Below are 21,504 nucleotides of genomic sequence, written 5' to 3' on the forward strand. Positions count from 1 at the left end.
AAATCGCACAGGTGATCAAACACCACCAAAAGAAAGCTCTGTTTGTGGGGAAAAAAAGGACGTCAAATTCGTTTAGGTATAGTGTTGCATGACCGTGCAATTGTCCGTTAAAATCACGCAGTAAAAAAATCGCAAAAAAACCCCTGGTCAGGAAGGGGGTAAAATTTTCCGGGGCTTAAGTGGTTAATGACAGTAGATAAAAAGGCTGACTCTGGTTTCCGTGAGTCACAACCTCAGTTTTGAATAACTCACCCCTCAAAATTCTTTCAAGCTTCAGACACAATAATCTTCCACTACATTTTTATTAAGCAAACATTGACATGGCCCCCTTGTAGGCCATCATTGTTTGTTTCTATGCACGATGCATACCAGCCGGAGGGAGCTGCCAGCTTCAAATGGCCTTTTCTGTAACCTGACACAAGAAAAGAGGAAGCAGGTAATCGATTTGACAGGAAGACGATCAGCCGGAATTGTGGCTGCTGCCTGAACTGAACAATGAATTGAAAAAAAAATTCAGTGACAGTAATCATTCCTGAACTGGCCAAGAATAATGTATATCTGGTAAGAAACAATGTAAACTATCCTAAGAATCCATGTAATTATCACAGGAATGGAATGCACAAGCCGTCATACTAAAATAACTCCCGTTTAAATAAAAAGAAGGATATACAGTATCTCAGAAAAGTGAGTACACCCCTCACATTTTTGGTAAATATTTTATTATATCTTTTCATGTGACAACACTGAAGAAATTACCTTTTGCTACAATGTAAAGTAGTGAGTTTATAGCTTGTATAACAGTGTAAATTTGCTGTCCCCTCAAAATAACTCAATACACAGCCATTAATGTCTAAACCACTGGCAACAAAAGTGAGTACACCCCTAAGTGAAAATGTCTGAATTGGGCCCAAAGTGTCAATATTTTGTGTGGCCACCATTGTTTTCCAGCACTGCCCTAACCCTCTTGGACATGGAGTTCACCAGAGCTTCACAGGTTGCCACTGGAGTCCTCTTCCACTCCTCCATGACAACATCACGGAGCTGGTGGATGTTAGAGACCTTGCGCTCCTCCACCTTCCATTTGAGGATGCCCCACAGATGCTCAATAGGGTTTAGTTCTAGAGACATGCTTAGCCAGTCCATCACCTTTACCCTCAGCTTCTTTAGCAAGGCAGTGGTTGTCTTGGAGGTGTGTTTGGGGTCATTATCATGTTGGAATACTGCCCTGCAGCCCAGTCTCCGAAGGGAGGGGATCATGCTCTGCTTCAGTATGTCACAATACATGTTGGAATTCATGGTTCCCTCAATGAACTGTAGCTCCCCATTGCCGGCAGCACTCATGCAGCCCCAGACCATGACACCCCCACCACCATGCTTGACTGTAGGCAAGACATGCTTGTCTTTGTACTCCACACCTGGTTGCTGCCACACTCGCTTGGCACCATCTGAACCAAATACGTTTATCTTGGTCTCATCAGACCACAGGACATGGTTCCAGTAATCCATGTCCTTAGTCTGCTTGTCTTCAGCAAATTGTTTGCGGGCTTTCTTGTGCATCATCTTTAGAAGAGGCTTCCTTCTGGGACGACAGCCATGCAGACCAATTTGATGCAGTGTGCGGCGTATGGTCTGAGCACTGACAGGCTGACCCCCCACCCCTTCAACCTCTGAAGAAGTGTTGGCAGCTCTAAAATGTCTATTTCCCAAAGAAAACCTCTAGATATGACCCTGAGCACATGCACACAACTTCTTTGGTGGAAGCCTGTTCTGAGTGGAACCTGTCCTGTTAAACCACTGTATGGTCTAGGCCACTGTGCTGCAGCTCAGTTTCAGGGTCTTGCAATCTTCTTATAGCCTAGGCCGTAAAGCCACAATTATTTTTTTCAGACCCTCAGAGAGTTCTTTGCCATGAGGTGCCATGTTGAACTTCCATTAACCAGTATGAGAGAGTGAGAGCAATAACTCCAAATGTAACACACCTGCTCCCCATTCACACCTGAGACCTTGTAACACTAACGAGTCACATGACACCGAGGAGGGAAAATGGCTAATTAGGTCCAATTTGGACATTTTCTCATAGGGGTGTACTCACTTTTGTTGCCAGCTGTTTAGACATTAATGGCTGTGTTGGTTTATTTTGAGGGGACAGTAAATTTACACTGTTATACAAGCTGTACACTCACTACTTAACATTGTAGCAAAGTGTAATTTCTTCAGTGTTGTCACATGAAAAGATATAATCAAATATTTTTAAAATTGTGAGGGGTGTACTCACTTTTGTGAGATACTGTAGTTTTAAAGCAATATTAATTTCAAAAGCAAACAATTATTATATTTCAGTTTACCAAATCATGTTTAAGGCTTTTCTTACTTCTATTTTCATCTGGCAATCCAGCCAGTAAGTCTTTTGTTGTTCACAGCACAAACTCTCCAGCAGAATGTATCAGTTTACACAAAGGACACTTAGCCTCGGTTTCCACTAGTGCGGCTACGAAGTCGTGCTACTTCTAGCACGACTTCGTAGCGAAAGTAAACTGCGGCTTCAGTGAGACTTGTCCCTCATATATAGAGGGAAGTCGCACTGAAGGCGGCTCAAAAGTAGTGCACAATCTACTTTTGAAGTCGCCGCAACTGAAGCCGCGGCAGTGGAAACGGGCCCCATTGAAAACAATGGCTTTTGACTTGCTGTACGACTTGACATGTGTCAAGTCGCACCGCAAGTCGCACTAGTGGAAACCGAGCCTTAAGGCCAGAGGCGTAACTAGAACCTTCAGTGCCCCGCTGCAGGAAACCATGAAGTGTGTTGCAAGTGTGACCTTTGCGATCCTGGAAGTTCACCCACTGGTGTCAGTAGTTTTTATTTTTTGGTATTTTAATTGTATTATTTTTTATCATTTTATTTTATTTTTTTACAATGTCACTGACTATGACTCTGTCCATTCAGAAAAGGAAGGAGCTGGCAAATTACATATTTACTGACCCCTTCCTGGTTCTCTATTGTGACACATCCCCTGCAGCAGCCGGCAGGAGAGGGGAGGGAGCACAGTGGGAGGGGGGGCAGCACAGTGGGGGGGGGGACCAGGGGAGCACACAGGGGCCCAGAGACAGCAGAACACAAGTGAACTAGACAGGAAGAGTGACGGGGGCAGCATACAGAGGAAACAATCTCCTTCATTTTCCTCCTGCAGCTGCAGGAGGAAAAAGGAGGACAGTGATTTCTCTACATGCTGCCCCCGCTGCCCCTCATGGGGCCCAGTTGCAATTGCAACCCTTGCAACCCCTATAGTTACACCCCTGCTTAAGGCCCCTTTCACACAGGCTGTCCGATCAGGTCCACCTGTCAGTTTTTCAGGCGGACCTGATCGGACCCTCCATTCACCCCTATGGAGCGGCGGATGTCAGGGGTGACATGTCCGCTAACACCCACCACTTTCTAATCTGATCCTGTCCGCAAAATTCAGTTGGATGGTGGTCCTATTTGTGGATCGGATGGGATATGATCGGATGAAAATGGACAGGTGGTTCATTTTCACCCGATCCCCCCCCATATGGGAGAGCGGGACCGTGTCTGTCTCTGCTCTGCACAGTGAGCGGAGATGGACCTGTCATCCACCTGCTCAGCTGGGATCAGCAGAGTGATCCCCTGCTGAGCAAGCAGATCCCGCAAAACTGAGGCACTCATGTCAAAGGGGCCTTATGCTGGCATGGGTGATTAAAATAATTAGCTTTTATTTATTCATGCAAAACCTTTATCCTAAAAGGAAAAGAAAACTGTTTGCTGTAACTGATTATAAACTCTGAGCTGGAGTTTGGCTTCAATTTGTTAGTGATACTAAATCTGCTAATACATTGAACACTCCCCTCCACCCAGACTGACAATGCTGATGTCTGCTGTGCATCCTCTGCTTGTTCATCCAAAGTCTCATCCAAATGTCTCACTAAGACAGGAGGTGTTTTACTGGCTGGATCACCAGTTGAACACAGAGGGGTAAAGCCAAAGAAAAGAAAACTGGTGCAGCCCCCACATTTAACCACTTAAGCCCCGGAAGATTTTACCCCCTTCCTGACCAGGCCATATTTTGCCATTCGGCACTGCGTGACTGTAATGGACAATTGCGCAGTCGTGCGATGCTGTACCTAAATGAAATTGACGTCCTTTTTTTCCCACAAACAGAGCTTTCTTTTGGTGGTATTTGATCACCTGTGCGATTTTTACTTTTTGCGCTATAAACAAAAAAAGAGCGACAATTTGGAAAAAATAACAATATTTTTCACATTTTTTTATTAGAAATTCCCCCAAAAAAATGTAAAAATCAAAATGTTTTAACATTTTTGGCCAATTTGTTTTCTGTTACATATGTTTGGTAAAAAAAATCACAATAAGCGTATTTTGATTGGTTTGCGCAAAAGTTATTGCGTTTACTAACTAAGGGAAAGATTTATGTCATTTTTGGTGGGGTTTTTTTTAACGAGTAATGGCGGCGATCTGCGATTTTTTTTGCGGGACTGCGACATTGCGGCAGACAGATCGGACCCTTGACTGACATTTTTGACACTTTTGGGGTTACCAGTGACATTTCTACAGTAATCAGTGCTATAGATATGCACTGTTACTGTAAAATTGACACTGGCAGGGAAGGGTTAACTTTATTGGAGATGCAGGGGTTAAATGTGTCCCTAGGGGCGTGATTCTAACTGTAAAGGGGCGTGGCTTTTCGTGTAACCACAGAGATATACAATCCTACATAGCAGGACCATATGATCTCTGCAGTTACACCAGGGAGAATGACAGACGGCTTTGTTTACATTAGCCACCTGCCTTTCTCCCTCTGCACCGGATGATCGCGAGTAACCGGCGGACATTGGGTCCACCGGTCACACTCGCGGACTTGTTAGGGAACGAGCGGGGGCAGGAGCGCGCCTCCGGCGGCACGCGCTCGCTCCCTAGAGGCTCACAGGCTAGCGACGTAGTCCTATGTCACTTTGCCTGTACAGGGCTGACCGCCGCAAATGGTCGTGCGGCGGTCGGCAAGCGGTTAAAGGGGTTGTAAAGGTTCGGATTTTTAAAAATAAAAATAACAAACATGTTATACTTACCTGCTCTGTGCAAGGGTTTTGCACAGTGCAGCCCCAAATCCTCCTCTTCTGGGGTGCCCCAGCAGTGCTCCAGGCTCCTCCTCTTCATTGGGTGCCCCCATGGAAAGCCGCTTTTCCTGGGGGCACCCGGGTGGGTGTGCTCCTGAGTCCTGCTGCTGAGTCTATGGACACTGACAGAGGGACTCGGGCCCTGCCTTCTGCTTCTGTGTCAATGGATTTGATTGATAGCGGGAGCTTATGGCTCCTGCTATTATCAAACTGTTCAATGAGATGAGAGCCAGTGTCTGGAGCCACTGGGCCTGTGCACGGTGCTGGAACGAATGGGCTCGGGTAAGAAAAAGGGGGGGGGTCCGGTAGGGGGGGGGCTGTAGCAAAGAAGGTTTTTCACCTTAATGCAAAGAATACTTTAAAGGGGAAAACTTTGAGACTTTACAATCCCTTTAATGATTGGTAGGCTGCAATATAATGCATTTTTTGTTATGAATTTAAAGTGTTACTAAACCCAGGACCCTGCATTCCCTATATCTGGTCTCCCATAGTACACAAAACATGGAAACACAATTATTTTAGTAAATATAAACTGCTAAATACTTTTTCTCATCAGCAGTATATAGCAGTCTTGTGTCTTCTATCAGTGTCCTACTGAACACTGGTTAAAGCTTGTAGGAGGAATTTTAGTTCTCCTCTGGCTGTCCTATAAGCCTGCAAGACCCATGACCCTCTCCCTGGACAGTGCTGATTGGCCCTGTACTGATCATATGTACCCTCACAGGAAACCAAAAAACTGTTTAGCAATACACACCAAACTGAGCATGTGCAGAGTGCCCCCCAAGGCTAAGTTCTATCAGGAGATGGATCAAAGAAGACAGAATAAAACAGCCTTTTTACACAATACACAGGATTAACCCCTTAGGTTCCACAGTGAGTATACCAAGAATAATTTACTGGATATACAGACTGATTTTACTGTTGTGGGTTGGTTTAGTAACACTTTAATACCACTGTAAAATAAAAAATATATTACTAAATATAGCTGACTAACCAAAGCTTCAATTACATAGTAACATAGACTTAGTATATAAACATAGTATAGCATAAGCCTATGATATACTAAAGAGGACTGACCACATTAAAGAGCTAAGGACAAATTTCTCTGCATGTTTGTCATATTTTCCTGCATGAAAAATAATTCTAATTCCATTTTGATAATACCCAAACACTTCAAAATTTCAAAAGTTTATAGCAACTTATTTTTTTGTACCTTCCTTGATTAAATGAATTCACCTCAACTAGATATGGTCTTGTTTTGTAGGTGGACACACCCCAGGACAGAAATCTGGTATACTGTGGTTGCAACAGGTCAAGTCTTCTTCTGCTCCTACAGAAAAAGCCCTGAAAAACATAATGGAGAGAGGATTAGCTACACTTAAAACTCATCGCCTTGTACAGAAGAGTGACCAGGTTTTGGTTTGGTATGATGGACAGATTGCTAGAATGTTGGACCTACAAGAGTTCCGAACAGTTAGCTCTGGTGAGTACATGAGGTCCTCTAAATAAATATTTTTGGCTGGAGCCCTTCTTTAAAATGTAGATGTTTGCCCATATTGAGACAATGTTAAGGTGGCAATTTTAAGGTGTAGCGGAGATACTGGAAAGGAGATAGAGGAGTATGACATTAGCACTCCTTTCATGTAGATTGAGGTTTGCTGCAGTCTTGAGATGCTGCCTATTAGGTACTGAATGATATATACTGAATAACATGTAGCCTTCTAATTTCATCCCTCTGGACCAGCACCCTCCAGCTGATTGTTTGGGAAACATCCCTATCTTTAACATGGCCTCCCTGGGAAGTTCTGAAAGCCAGAGAAATTGGTGGCAGTCAGCATACATATTCAAATGATTTGCTACAGTAGATGAAAATCATCACTGACAAAAATTGTGAAAATATTCAAATTCAATTATCTAATCATGTTAAAACCATCTGCACACGATTCAATATTCAAACTGATTAGGAATTTTCTTTCCCTCTACTTAGATAAACGAAGTGAATATTCACACTTTTCCCCAGTGAAAATTCTCAGCTTCTTTAGTAAATTAGCCTTTATGTTGCATCACAAGTTCCCTTACAGTGGCTGTAATTCCTGACCACACCAGCCCCTGTAAAATGGGCCAACTTTTGGATGTAACCTACAGCAACACCAGCCCTCTTGAATTCGACCCCCTTTAGGTATAACCTACAGCCAACACCAGCCTTCTTGAACTCAACCCACTTTAGGTATAACCTAGAGCCAGCACCAGCCTTCTTGAATTCGACCCACTTTAGGTATAACCTACAGCAACACCAGCCCTCTTGAATTCGACCCACTTTAGGTATAACCTACAGCCAACACCAGCCTTCTTGAACTCAACCCACTTTAGGTATAACCTAGAGCCAGCACCAGCCCCTTAAAGTTATGCTAAAGTTTTTTTTTTTTTTGCCATAGTAGACCAAAGAAGTTGAGTGCACGTGCTCAGCATCAAATCCAGAGATTATCTTTGGGAAATAGACGTATGAGTGCTGCCAGCATTGCTGCAGAGGTTGAAGGGGTGGGGAGTCAGCCTGTCAGTGCTCAGACCATACGCCGCACACTGCATCAAATTGGTCTGCATGGCTGTCGTCCCAGAAGGAAGCCTCTTCTAAAGATGATGCACAAGAAAGCCCACAAACAGTTTGCTGAAGACAAGCAGACTAAGGACATGGATTACTGGAACCATGTCCTGTGGTCTGATGAAACCAAGATAAACTTATTTGGCTCAGATGGTGTCAAGCGTGTGTGGAGGCAACCAGGTGAGGAGTACAAAGAAAAGTGTGTCTTGCCTACAGTCAAGTATGGTGGTGGGAGTGTCATGGTCTGGGGCTGCATGAGTGCTGCCGACACTGGGGAGCTACAGTTCATTGAGGGAACCATGAATCTCAATATGTACTGTGACATACTGAAGCAGAGCATGATCCCCTCCCTTCGGAGACTGGGCCTCAGGGCAGTATTCCAACATGATAACGACCCCAAACACACCTCCAAGATGACCACTGCCTTGGTAAAGAAGCTGAGGGTAAAGGTGATGGACTGGCCAAGCATGTCTCCAGACTTAAACCCTATTGAGCATCTGTAATGCATCCTCAAATGGAAGGTGGAGGAGGACAAGGTCTCTAACATCCACCAGCTCTGTGATGTTGTCATGGAGGAGTGGAAGAGGACTCCAGTGGCAACCTGTGAAGCTCCGGTGAACTCTATGTCCAAGAGGGTTAAGGCAGTGCTGGAAAATAATGGTGGCCACACAAAATATTGACACTTTGGGCCCAATTTGGACATTTTCACTTAGGGGTGTATTTATTTGTGTTGCCAGCTGTTTAGACATTAATGGCTGTGTGTTGAGTTATTTTGAGGGGACAGAAAATTTACACTGTTATACAAGCTGTGCACTCACTACTTTACATTGTAGCAAAGTGTCATTTCTTCAGTGTTGTCACATGAAAAGATATAATAAAATATTTACAAAAATGTGAGGGGTGTACTCACTTTTATAAGATACTGTACATAGCACATATCAGGAATTTGAAATTCTGGGGTAACAAACACAGTTTCAGTTTTGTGTATATTAGACCTATTTAGAAATTCATATACTCCTATATATAATTCAAAGAAACATTTTTTTAATTGCATGTCCTCAACATCTTTTATGCAAGGTCAAAGAGAAAGAATTCCATTTACCCTTATGTGTTTTTTTTTTCCAGCAGAAAAGGATAATATAGCCTTTAAATGCCTAAAACATGGCACCAACTTCCACAGCCTGGCAAGGGATGTGGAGCGGGAACGGACTAACCATTCAGACAATGAGAAAACTGTATTGCTTGAGAAGACCAACCATATGGATGAATCTAACAAGCGTGAAGAGTCTTTAGTGGGATTGGAATGCAAAAGTGGGGCGTGGTGGAAGGTAAAGACAGAAATGTCCCAACATAAGCTGAGTGCATTTAAAGAAGTTTATAGAACAAGCGGACTTCAGGGTACAGGAGGCACACGGATAAACTTTATGGGCAGTGCCTTCTCCCCCGTTCCAGCAAGACTAGGAAATAAAACTAGCACTCTCTTCAAATCTAGTAAGAGTTTAGGAGTTGGATCTTTTATAAGTGATACAATAGACTCCACAGCAATGAAGAATGATCTTCTAATGTCTTATGATTTCTTGGCACTGGCAAACTCCTTTATTCCCACACCTGAAATCTGGCCTAAGACTGAGATGCCAAACCCTCCGCAGGTGCTTCCTCCAACCTTCACAACCCTTGGGTCTACAGCACAAATCTGGTGTGCAAAATGCAGACTTTCCTTTCGTATGACCTCTGATCTTGTCCTTCATATGCGATCACGACACAAGAAGGAGACAGGTTGTACCATCCTGGGAAAAAGACCTAGAGAGCTGCAACTGTCCTGTCCTGTTTGTTATGCCTACTTTAGAGAACGTCACCACTTGTCCCGTCACATGACTTCCCATTGCTGAGGAACTGCCTGGTAATTCGTAGAGGATATGCAAAGGGTCCAATGGGGAAATTTACTTGCAATGCACATTGGTTGATTTTACGTTTTGTGTAATATTGCATAGATTTCAGGACACACAATTACAGAAGCAGAGGCTTATCAAGGAGAACCTCTCACAAGCCCCAGCAGTTTTGGGTCAAAGGAAGGCGGAAAAAAAAAAACTAGGCAACTGTATGATCAGGTAGAACAACTTCTTCCTGAACCAAGCAATGATTTCCGCAGATTAAATCCAAATTAAACTTTAAGTTTAAAGCAGCTAAAAACATTCCACATGGATCAAAACAAAAAGTTGTGCAAAGTCTACACTTTTTCCTTTAAAAAATAGCCACAGCCTAGGCAGAAAAGCCTGTCCCGGAACCCTTTCTCTCTGTGTAGATGCGGTGGACCCTATGCATAGGTACAACATTGCCCTCTGCAAAATTAGATTCATAGCTCTATAGTCAGCAAAGATGATGCTCCCTGCTTATTGGAGAGCTCCAATTCTGGCTCCCATGGCATGAGTTGGACCTCTGCAGATAAACCACTGATTCCACAAGAAGCACAATTCTCTACAGCAGCCTTTCTCAACCTTTTCAACACCCTTGAAAAATTTTCAATGCTCGGGGAACCCCTGTTAATAATTATTAGAGGAAAAGTTCACAGTACATTAGTGTACTTCAGACTGGTTGGTTAAACTTCTACAGTCAGGAAGATACTTAAAAATTTAATAAAGTACCATATACAGTAGAAGAGTTTTTGCTAGAAAATAATATTTTAAGCGATAATCAGCATAGATTCACGAAAGACCAAAGTTATCAAACAAATGCAGTTTCTTTTTATGTGGAGGTATACTTGGCTTTTACCAAAGCATTCTCCCTATACACAGCTAATGGGTAGAAAACTGACTAAAAGACCATATTCAGAGAGAAGTGATTAATGATTCACACTCTGAATGGTCTAAGGGTATAAGTGGTGTACCCCAAGGATCTGTGTTGGAACCCATACTTAACATATCTATAAATGATATGTTGTCTGGGATTAGGAGCACCGTGTCAGTGTTTGCAGGTGACACCAAGCTATGTAGTGGAATTACATCTTTACAGGATGGCTCTAACTTACAAGCCAATCTCAATGCACTTTTTAATTGGGCAACTATGTGGCAAATAGAATTTAATGTTGATAAATATAAAGTTGTGCACTTGGGGGCTAAAACATGCATGCATCATACACACTAGGAGGAGAACAGTTGGGGGAGTCAATGGTGAAGAAGCATGTTGGTGTTCTGGTAGATCAAAGACTTAATAATAGCAATTCTGTGCCAAGCTGTAGCTTCTAAGGCTAGCAAAAATAGATTTAACCTTCACATACGTAAAGGTTTCTTCACAGAAAGAGCTGTGAAAATGTGACATAGACTCCCACAAAAACTGGTTCTGGCCAGCTCAGTAGATTGTTTTAAAAAAATGCGTGGAAATGCACATAACATAATTAGGTATTAATATTTAGAAGTAATGATAACAGGGGTAGTTAATCTAGGGATTATCGGATTGCCTCGTTGGGGATAAGGAAGGAATATTTTTGCCCCCCACTGGAGCGAATTGGATCATGCTTTATTGTCGATTTTTTGCCTTACTCTGGATCAACTGCAATTGTGGGTATAGGATAGTATATATAGAGGTTTTCTACGTGCGTGTGCGTTTTTTTATTGGTTGAACTAGATCAGTAGTTCTCAACCAGGTTTCCGTGGAACTCTAGGGTTCCTCCAGAGGTTGCTGGGGGTTCCTTGAGCAATGAGCAATTTCTGCCTCTCAGATAAATTCCCCCTGACAACATTGATCTTTTTAGCTATCTGGAAGAAGGTAATTCTTCCCAATGAGGTATATATAAATGGTTCCTGCGCTATCCTGGAAAATTAAAATCACTCCCTAATGCTGCACCACGGTACTGACACTATGAACCAGTCTACAAAACAATCAAGAGGGGGGTGGTGGTGCGCTTTAAGGGTGAATTTAAATTAATAAAATTAAAATATTAGTGTCGTAATTATTGGATGGGATTTTCCTTTATCTACACCAATTTCATAATTTCCCAATAAATGTGAAGGTGCTTCAATGCAAATCGTGATTAACTTGTTAAAACGTGATAAAAAGACAAAATATGAAAGTGCTTGGTGCTTCTAATATTATCAAAAATTAACATAAAATCAACTATTTGCTGAAATTATATAATTAAAAAACACTTGAATAGTCAAAACATGTCCAATCAAAATAAAGGTGCGTCTTCAATATATATATAATCCATAAAGTGCTTCCGTGCAGATAAAGTGTTGTGACTGATTTCCTCCACCAGGTGTCATTTCTAGGTGCTCTAAATTCTCACCTCAAATAAGGACATAAACTGCCTGTGTTTATATGCCTTTTCCTCTAGTCTGGTTCCTTATGGCTCCCGGGATCTTCCTAGGGGACTCTGTGTGTATTCCCGATCCTTGATGTACCTCTAGGACTGCTTATTGGGGACTCCTAATATCGCGGGTTCCTTAATTGTTACCACGACCTCAGGGGCTCATTAAATAAAGAGGGCCATCATGGTGCAGTAGTATAAACAGTTTATTCCGCAAAGAAAGTATTACACTTACATTTATCTTTCTTGTTATCAGCATGAAATCGATCTGAACAGCGTTAAGGGGACATCTATCCGTCCGTCACGTCACTTCCGGTTGTTTGGGCACCTCCTACGCGTTACGTCACGTCACGTGACTTCCTCAGATTTGCGTTGGAGCACCTTCACATTTATTGGGAAATTATGAAATTGATGTAGATAAAGGAAAATCCCATCCAATAATTACGACACTAATATTTTAATTCTTCCCAATGTCCACAAGTGTAAGGAGCATTCATCCCACTGACCATCACACAATTGTATCATAAGTTGTAAATATAGTTATTTTTAGCAGGGGTTCCCTGAGACCTGAAATTTATTTCAAGGGTTCCTCCACGTTAAGGTTGAGAAAGGCTGAACTAGATGGACTGGGGCCTTCTTTCAACCTAACTATGTAACTTTGTGATAATCACTTAGAAGTGCTCTTTACATTTGTCTCCCCCGTTACAGATAGCCAAAAAGGGTCATTGTTTTCAATAGTTATCAGAGTAGGAGAGGTTGCTCATTGCTCAAGGAACCCTTTGCAACCTCTAAAGGAACCTTAGGGTTTGTCACAAACCTGGTTGGAGGCTGAGGTGACAAGGGGGCTCCCCTTGCGAGTGAGTGCAGAGCACTCCTGGAGATGGTAACAGAGGGTGCTGTGCCCAAAGGTGCACTGGTTGCCTGCCAGTGTAGCTGCTTCAGGAATCTGATCCCTAGCGGATAAGATGGTCACAGCCACTGGATCACTAGAAGTGCAGGCAGCTTAGTGCAATCAAGATCAGTAGGGTAAAACACGGAAGGTCAATCAGAAACAGAGGCAGGTAGAGTAGTCGAGATCAAGCCGGGGTCAAACACGAGAAGGCAATCAGGAGCAGGCAGAAGAAAGTCCATAAAGCAAGCCGGGTTCAGAGCCAGGAGATAAGCCAGAGCAGGTCAAGGATAGCCGGGTCAGTAACGGGTAATCAAGCTGAGGTTTCAAGGCACAAGGAGATCAGGTACTAGCTGAAGATAATCCAGCAATGAGTGATAGCTAGTGCTGAGTTTATATAGGCCAGTAATTACTGCTAATTAGACGCACCACTGTGAATGCCAATGCGCCATCACGTTCCTTTTGCTAATGCGCAAGCACGCGTTCGTGCGGCCATCTTGGGCATTGGCATATCCACCATTTCTGCCCAAAGTTCTTCCCTGACAGGGATCCACTGAACTCTGGTTGAGAGAGGCTGCTCTACAGCATGCTGCCAAGGGACAGGCTTTTTCTACTTAGGCTGTAGCTGTTTTCTAAAAAACGGAACTGTATGATTTTTGTAAACCTATTGTTTAGTTGATTTTAAATAAAAGTTCTGTTAGGCTTAAAAAAATAAAAACATTTTGTTCTTTGGAACATTTTAACTTAGAATTCAATTTGTTGTAAAACAATCATCACGTTCTTCCTCCCATACAATGGTAAAACTTGTTTTCTTTGTATGTAGCTGATGTTCCATCATCCTTATTAAGGTTTTTGGGATAAAAAGTTAACTTGGCAAAAGTATAAATTGAAACAAATTAAATCCTCCTTTAATGCACACATTTAAAATATGTGGAATGCAATTGCACATTTCCTGAAATTGTGAAATAAGGAACAAAGCACTGAAAGAATGAAGAAAAAAGACACACACTTTTTTGTAGCTCTCACTTAACCTCCCTGGCGGTCTGATAATGTCGGGGTTTCTGTGCTAAGAGCGGTACATTGTTTTGTATGGAAATCTGTTGTTTTATATTTTAAAACTCACCTTCCCCTGCGATCCCCCGCCGTCCTCCAGCTGTCCTCTCGCTATGTGCTCGGCTGATGCCGGCACCTGTCTTCCGGTTCCCTTCCCCTCGAGCGTTGCGACGCAGGGGGGTGGAACCGGCGGCAATTTCAAAAATGTAAATACACTAAATGACATGATACAAAGCTGTGATCCTAACAGATTACACTGTATCATCCCATTTCACCACAGGATTTCACCTGGTGGCTTTTCCAGTGCCCTGCCTGTGATTTTCCAGTTCCTTGTGCCTGGAAAATAAAAAACGACCATGGCGTCCAAAAAGCGTTCTTTTTGCGCTAAAGCGCTTTTAGACGAACTGGAAAACAGCGACAGTGAAACGGAGTTACTTGAAGAACTAAGCGATAGCGATTCGTGGGAAAATTCGTCATAAGGTACGGAAAGTGACGACAGCGACGATTCTGATGTCACTTTCTGGCACATCGCTCCGTTGGAAATTCTGAAGAATCATTTGATATACTTTCCAAATTCCACAAGCTATGTGCCAGAAAGAGACATCAGAATTGTCGCTGTCGTCACTTTCCATACCTGATGACGAATTTTCCCACAAATCGCTATCGCTCTTCAAGTAACTCCGTTTCGCTTTCGCTGATTTCCAATTCGTCTAAAAGCGCTTTTGCGCAAAAACAACACTCAATTTTCCAGGCACAAAGAACTGGAAGAGCACTGGAAAAGTCACCCGGTGAAATCCTGTGGTGAAATGGCATGGTACAGTGTAATCCGTTAGGATCACAACTTTGTATCATGTCATTTGGTGTATTTCCTTTTTTGAATTTGCCGCCGGTCCCACCCCCCTGCGTCGCAACATGGCAGGAAAGGGAACCGGAAGACAAGCGCCGGCATCTGCCGAGCACAGAGCGAGAGGACAGCGGGAGGATGGCTGGAGGACGGCGGGGGAGGAAGGCGGGGGAGGACAGCGGGGGGGATCGCAGGGGAAGGGGAGTATGATTCTGGGGTAATCCCAAATGTGGGTCGGGGTTACCGCTCTTGGTAAACTATATTAACTTCGAGCCACACTCAGGAATACCGCTAGGGAGGTTAAAAGGTTCCAAGGGGTACATGTTTATGTATTTGATCTTAGTGGTGATGCATTGCAAAGAGTAATAAAGTCTTCTAAAGTATGAGTATAAGGTGAGCATAGCCGTATTCGTGCGCGTGAAACACAGTTGAGTACTGTTCATGAATCCTTTTTTTACTTACACTAACAATTCATTTTTTAGGACAAGCTTTCAGGTCGGACACCCTTTTCTGGATCCAGTCAATGTTCTTTGTAAAGTAATTTGGAGCTAAATTTATTAATATCAGTTACTACACTTATCCCATTAAATTGTACCTCGCTGTAGAAGGTTGCCTTCGGTGTTTGCTGGTATGGGCCATCCACACTATAAGATTTTCTGAAGACTTTTTCCTTTAGACTTACCAAAACCATATAATATGAGGTCAAACATAAACACTTTCAATTTGTATGCAGTCAGTCAGGACCTTGCACTACATAGAAAAAGTAAACCTGAAGGAAATCTAACCACAAAAGTTGGATAGTGTGTATCCAGCTTTAGGCACAGCCTGCTGCAGTTTCTTCCAATCGCTCTAACTGTAGCAAGTAGAATTGATCACTTTAGTTTCTACTTAAAGCCCATGGTTTTAAAAAAAAAGGTATTTCATTTTTTTAAATTTTAAAAATGTTTTAATTATTTAAAATTATTTATTTTTTATTTATTTAATAAAAAAAAAAAAAAACAATCTGAATATTTTCTTAAAAGAACCAAATACAGAAGGTTACCTACATTTACTACAAAACATAGTAAAATGTTAACCTGGGGATTTGCATGATTGGCAATAGAGGCCAGGGTGGATTTTTTTTCTCTGTTTTAAAGTAAACTAGATCGTGTTTTGAAAATGATTCCTCTACTTATGATTCTTAATTGGTGAGTATGTAAGTTATTTTTTCTTTTTCCAGCTGAAATAATTATGAATCTGAGTGATGTGTGTCCCAGTACATAACCTTCCATTCTCAGTTGTATTTCTTTAATCCAAAGAATATGGAGGAGATACTAAAGCAGAACTCTAGGCATAACAACAACATTATTTTGCATATATTCTGCAATAGCCCAAAAAATATAAATCCACATTGTGTGCGCTGAATGTCTTTGTAAACCCAGTTATCACTTTGTAAAAGTGCTGAACAAATAGCCTGCACAAAGAACAGAGCTGATGGAGGGTTCCACCAGCTCCACCCACAGGTAGGTGGAGCTGCTGGTAGTTTTCTACAGGCAACCCACTGCAGGCTGCCTGTAGAAAACTACAGGAGGGTGGATTCAAGGCCAGTCACTCTGCACAAAGAGAGAGAGAGCAGCAGTGGCTCGTCTTAAAGGGGTAGTCTGCCTCCCCGCCAGAACACTGATTAGCGCTTACAGCTATTGGTTGTACACATGAGCCAAAAGTCGGCCGGTTCCTGTTAACCCGACCTGTTTTCAGCTCATGTGTACCCAGCCTAAGGGTTTATCAGTGGAAACATTGTTCCCATGTTTGGAAAAAAATATTGAATATCTGTTTGCCTGTTTGAACATTGTTTCATGTACAGTTTATGTAGTTGTAACCATGCTTGTCTAAACAGAATTTTGACTTGTACAATACACACACAATACAATACAGGCATACCCCGCTTTTAAGTACACAATGGGACCAGAGCATGTATGTAAAACGAAAATGTACTTAAAGTGAAGCAATACCTTTTTTCATTTCCTAGGCAAGCTGGCTGGCCACATATTGGATATGTTGTAGTCCTGGGTCCCTTCACATTGCTCCCTAAGTTTGGTATCCCTGTCACTTATGGTTTGGGAGTAGTGCCTTGTCAAGCTGACCAAGATTTCCCATAGACGCCAATGTTAAAAACTGGGTGTAGTGCCATGCCAAGCTGACCAGGCTGTGTCCGTACTCGCGAGTGTACGTAAAGTGAGTGTACTTAAAACTGGGTATGCCTGTACATGATAATGCTCCAATACACACACATATGCACACAAAAAAACCCAAAAACATACTCTCTCTTCCTCTCTCAACAGAAGATGATCATGTAAAAAAAAGTGCTGTAACCATTCTAATTATCTGCAATAAACCATCCTTTTATAATGTCCAGTGTTTTCTTGTTTTAAGTAGTATTAGGAAAAATCTATTTCTAACATTGCTGTTTGCATGTTAATTTAAGAGCCACTCTATATTCATAAAGGCAATGAAAGATCAGACCAGTAAATACAAGATTTCTGATTGGTTAATATAGGTTACTGTAATTCTTATATCAGCATTGTTCTCTCCACTACCTTACTCTATAAACTCATTGTGTGTTTTCAATCATTTGAAGTTCTCTTCATGTAAGGGTCATCTCTCATGAGAAAAGTATGTGGGCTACCATTGTTGGTTTCCTTCTGAAAATGGTATGTAGCACTGTCCTCTTAAGGCCTGCTGTAAGATGATTTCTCCGGCCTCCTCTGATTACCAGCACACAGTCACTTAGGGTACAGTTCACACATCCCTCCTTACTCCCGATGGCTCGTCACTCAATAAACAGTCCAGGGGTATTGGTTTTTAGTGTTTATTTTGGGACTTGGATGGGAGAAGGGAATAGTGTGATTCTCCAACTGTAACTATTCACAATGGATAAGGACAACTCTCACTTTGCCTCACCAGGTTGTTTGTGAAAGCAGCTGCACTGCTTAATCCATACTGTCACATGCATGGAAAGGGTTAAGTCTCCTTGCTCTTTTCTCTCCAGCAATAGACTTGGTGAACCTATATTATCTTCGGGACACTCACTAGCATCCCCTTTACTGACACCTGTCCACTGACTCTTCTAGCTTCAGGGGTGGCCCCCCACAGGTCAGGCCCCTCGACACAGATCTGTACTCACTGTACTGCAGAATCAGATCCTTCAGTGTCTCCCCTTTCAGTCAGCTTCACAGGACCTCTGGGTTCAGTTCCTCTCTAGGCTCTCAGGTCGACTACCCGAGGCCTCACGACCACCTCTACAGAGGAGGAGGAAGCCACCCTCTCCCTCCCGGACTCAGCTATCCAGCCGAAAAACCCCAAGCACATGTGCTCCTGGCTTTTATACAGTATTCCAGAATGCACTGAGGCACTTTCCCTTTGCCAATTTACCAGGGCTGTATCAAACGCCCTTTACACTCATTTGTCAGGTTTCCTCCCACTGTCCAATTTGCCTCCCTATTGGGCCAGTATGAAACAACTCTGCAGACAAAATGAGTTGCACCTGAGCACAATGAGCAGACCTCACTAACAGATCATGCTATATGGTAAGCAGAGAACAATATAGATTTACCTGCAGTCCTTCTGATAAGCAGACAGGACCCAACACTATACTTTCTCCCTAGCACCTACCTAGGAGGGTGCTACAGTTAATTTCCGGGCTGTGTTTGGATTCAGTATATATGAATTTGAGGCTTAAAACTAGCACACAGCAAATATAAGTCAGAGAAAAGTCAGAATCTCTGTATACTTTTCTTGGTCAATGACCCAACTTGTATTGAATAGTGCTTACTATCATAGTCTAAGTCTAAGGGCTAGCATTTTCAAAGAGAGGTCAGCAAGGGCAACCTCCTTATTTCTGTCTTGGCAGCTGTCTTTTAAAGGGAACTATAAAAAAAGAATTAATAAATAGTCTGCGGCTAGCCTATTGATTTTAATGCCTTTGCAAGCGTCATATATCTCATGCATAGTCAACCATGTAAGTGTTTCTCAGTACTTATGAAAAAAACTTTTTCTGTCTAAACTATGTAATTTTCATATGAATTGTCAAAATTGCATCTTTTGGATCAAATATATTGTGTTCTGACTACATTTTATGTCAACAGAATATTATTCAGAACCACCCCTGAGGAAGAAGATTCACAGTCTACGAAACGCGTTGGGTTTTCTGTTTCTGTATTGTATGGTTGGGCACTGTGTTGTTATCTGTTGCTTGCATCTGTTTTTAAAACGCCATATCTTTTGTATATCTTTGCTTAATAAAATATGAGTATTTTCATTACATTTATTTAGTTTTTTGTGCCTAAAAAATCCCATTCCAGGGGAATTTCCCAATTTTTGCATAATTAATAAATAAGACAATGGCCTATGCCTACCTGTAAAATAATTTATTTATTTATGCAAGCAGTCCTAATTTCTAAGTGACAACATTTTCTGAGCCTGCAATTTGTATTTTATGTAGTCCATGCCCTGCCTCTCTAGAGCCACTCTAACCTGAAAAGTGAATCCACACTTTTAACCTTTCATTCTACCTGTGTAAAAATTATATAAACTGTTGTTACTTATTTTCTGCATGCAAGATTACCAAACTATATAATGTACCCATACAAGGTCTAGATGTTTCATAAAAAAATATATATTTTTTTTTTTATTTCTTTAAAAAAGCTATTTGAAATCCCAACATTTGGCGTTTTAATGATTTTGTTTGAATACACATAGCTTTGATTGGATCCTAAGCAAAGTGCTGATCTATATCATCTGTTTGAAATGTGTTGGAAGATGCCAGTTGCACTCTACACTCTTCAGGGTCATGCAGGATTCACATTCGGTCAGCTGTTCATATTGTATTTTTTACAAAGTTACATATTTAGGTTGAAAAAAAGACATGAACCCATCAAGCTCAAACAAAAGAAAAAATGAAGTAAGTAAGTTGAAAACTTTCATAAACTGAACCCTATATCCACAGTTGATTCAGAGGAAGTATAAAAAAAACATGGTCCAATTTGCTTCAACAGGGGACATTCCCGGGATCAATAATCTACAGCAGGGATATGCAAACTATGTTCCTCCAGCTGTTGCAGAACTACAAGTCCCATGAGGCATAGCAAGACTCTGACAGCCACAAGCAGGACACCCAGAGGCATGATGGGACTTGTAGTTTTGCAACAGGTGGAGGGCCACAGTTTCCATAGCCCTGATCTACAGTGTTAATAATTATAAATATCAATAACCAGTTATAATTCTGTGCATTTAGGAATGCATCAAGCTTTTTTTTAGAACTGAGCTGTCTAGAACTAGTTCCCGAGGGGTTCTTATCTAAATTTTCACACTCTTACTGTGAATAAGCCTTTCCATATGTTGAGGTTAAACTTCCAGATGCAAAGAATGCTCCCTGACTATGATATTAAAGTTCATCATTTTGTACCAAGTTCACTGTATGGACTATTTACCTATTTATACATGATTTACATAGTTACATAGTAGATGAGGTTGAATAAAGAGAATAGTCCATCCAGTTCAACCTGTGTAGGTGTGTATGGCCGTAATCATCTCACATACTCCTGAATGTTCTGATTCTTGAGATGTACGTCTAAGAGTCTTTTGAAAGCCACCATAATTCCCGCAGAAACCACCTCTTGTGGTAGAGAATTCCACAATCTTGTAGCTCTAACAGTAAAGAACCCCCCACGTTGCCTGAGGTTAAAACGCTTCTCCTCTAATCGCATTGTATGCCCTCGAGTCCTCATGCAATCCCTTTGACTGAATAGCTTTTTTTCTATGCTGAGATCACCATTGAGATATTTATAAATTGCTATCATGTCCCCTCTCAGGCGTCTCTTCTCCAGGAAGAATAAATCAAGCGATTGCAGACGCTCCTGATAATTAAGGTCCTCCAATCCCTTAATTAGTTTAGTTGCCCTTCTCTGGACTCTCTCCAGCTCCAACACATCCCTCCTGAGGACTGGCGACCAGAACTGGACAGAATACTCCAGATGTGGTCGGACCAGAGTTTTATAGAGTGGAAGGATTATAGACTTATCTCTGGAATACATCCCTTTCTTTATGCATGCTAATATTCTGCTGGCTTTGGCAGCTGCCGCTTGACATTGCATGCTATTGCCTAATCTATCATCAACCAAGACTCCCAGATCTTTCTCCATTTTTGATTCCCCCAAGGGATCCCCTCCTAATGTGTATTGTGCTTTTATGTTTTTAGCCCCCAAGTGCAAAACCTTACACTTCTCCACATTAAACCTCATTTGCCATGTCGTTGCCCACTCTGTTATTTTGTCCAGGTCATTCTGTAGGATATCTGCTTCATGCTGTGCAGTTATTGCCCTGGCCAATTTTGTGTCATCTGCAAAAAAACTGATATCGAACTACAGATCCCGTCTTCAATGCTGTTTATGAATAAATTGATCAAGGTTGGTCCCAGGACTGAGCCTTGGGGGACCCCACTTACCACCTCAGACCAGTCTGAGTATGCGCTGTTTATTACCACCCTTTGGACACGCCCTTTTTAGCCAATTCCGTATCCAAGAGCAAACCCTGCTGATGATCATACTACCCCTACATACCTCTTCTCAGAGGTACATTTAGTTCAGCTATTCTTTCCTAATAACATGTCATCCATGCCTTTTGTTTAGTTTCCC

The 21,504-nt window shown here is 42.0% G+C and overlaps 1 protein-coding gene across 1 annotated transcript; it reads left to right on the forward strand.

The window, feature by feature from the left end:
• Nucleotides 1-6,501: 6,501 nt before the first annotated feature.
• On the forward strand, nucleotides 6,502-9,680 carry ZNF488 (zinc finger protein 488; the record flags this gene model as incomplete). The annotated part of the gene is made up of 2 exons (XM_082269558.1): nucleotides 6,502-6,628; nucleotides 8,873-9,680. 2 exons carry the CDS (start codon nucleotides 6,502-6,504, stop codon nucleotides 9,631-9,633), a joined length of 888 nt encoding a protein of 295 aa, XP_082125684.1. The 3' UTR covers nucleotides 9,634-9,680.
• Between the last annotated feature and the right edge of the window lie 11,824 nt (nucleotides 9,681-21,504).

This window comes from Pelophylax lessonae (genome assembly GCF_965119305.1).
Source record: "Pelophylax lessonae genome assembly, chromosome: 9".
In the NCBI taxonomy this organism is placed as follows: domain Eukaryota; kingdom Metazoa; phylum Chordata; class Amphibia; order Anura; family Ranidae; genus Pelophylax; species Pelophylax lessonae.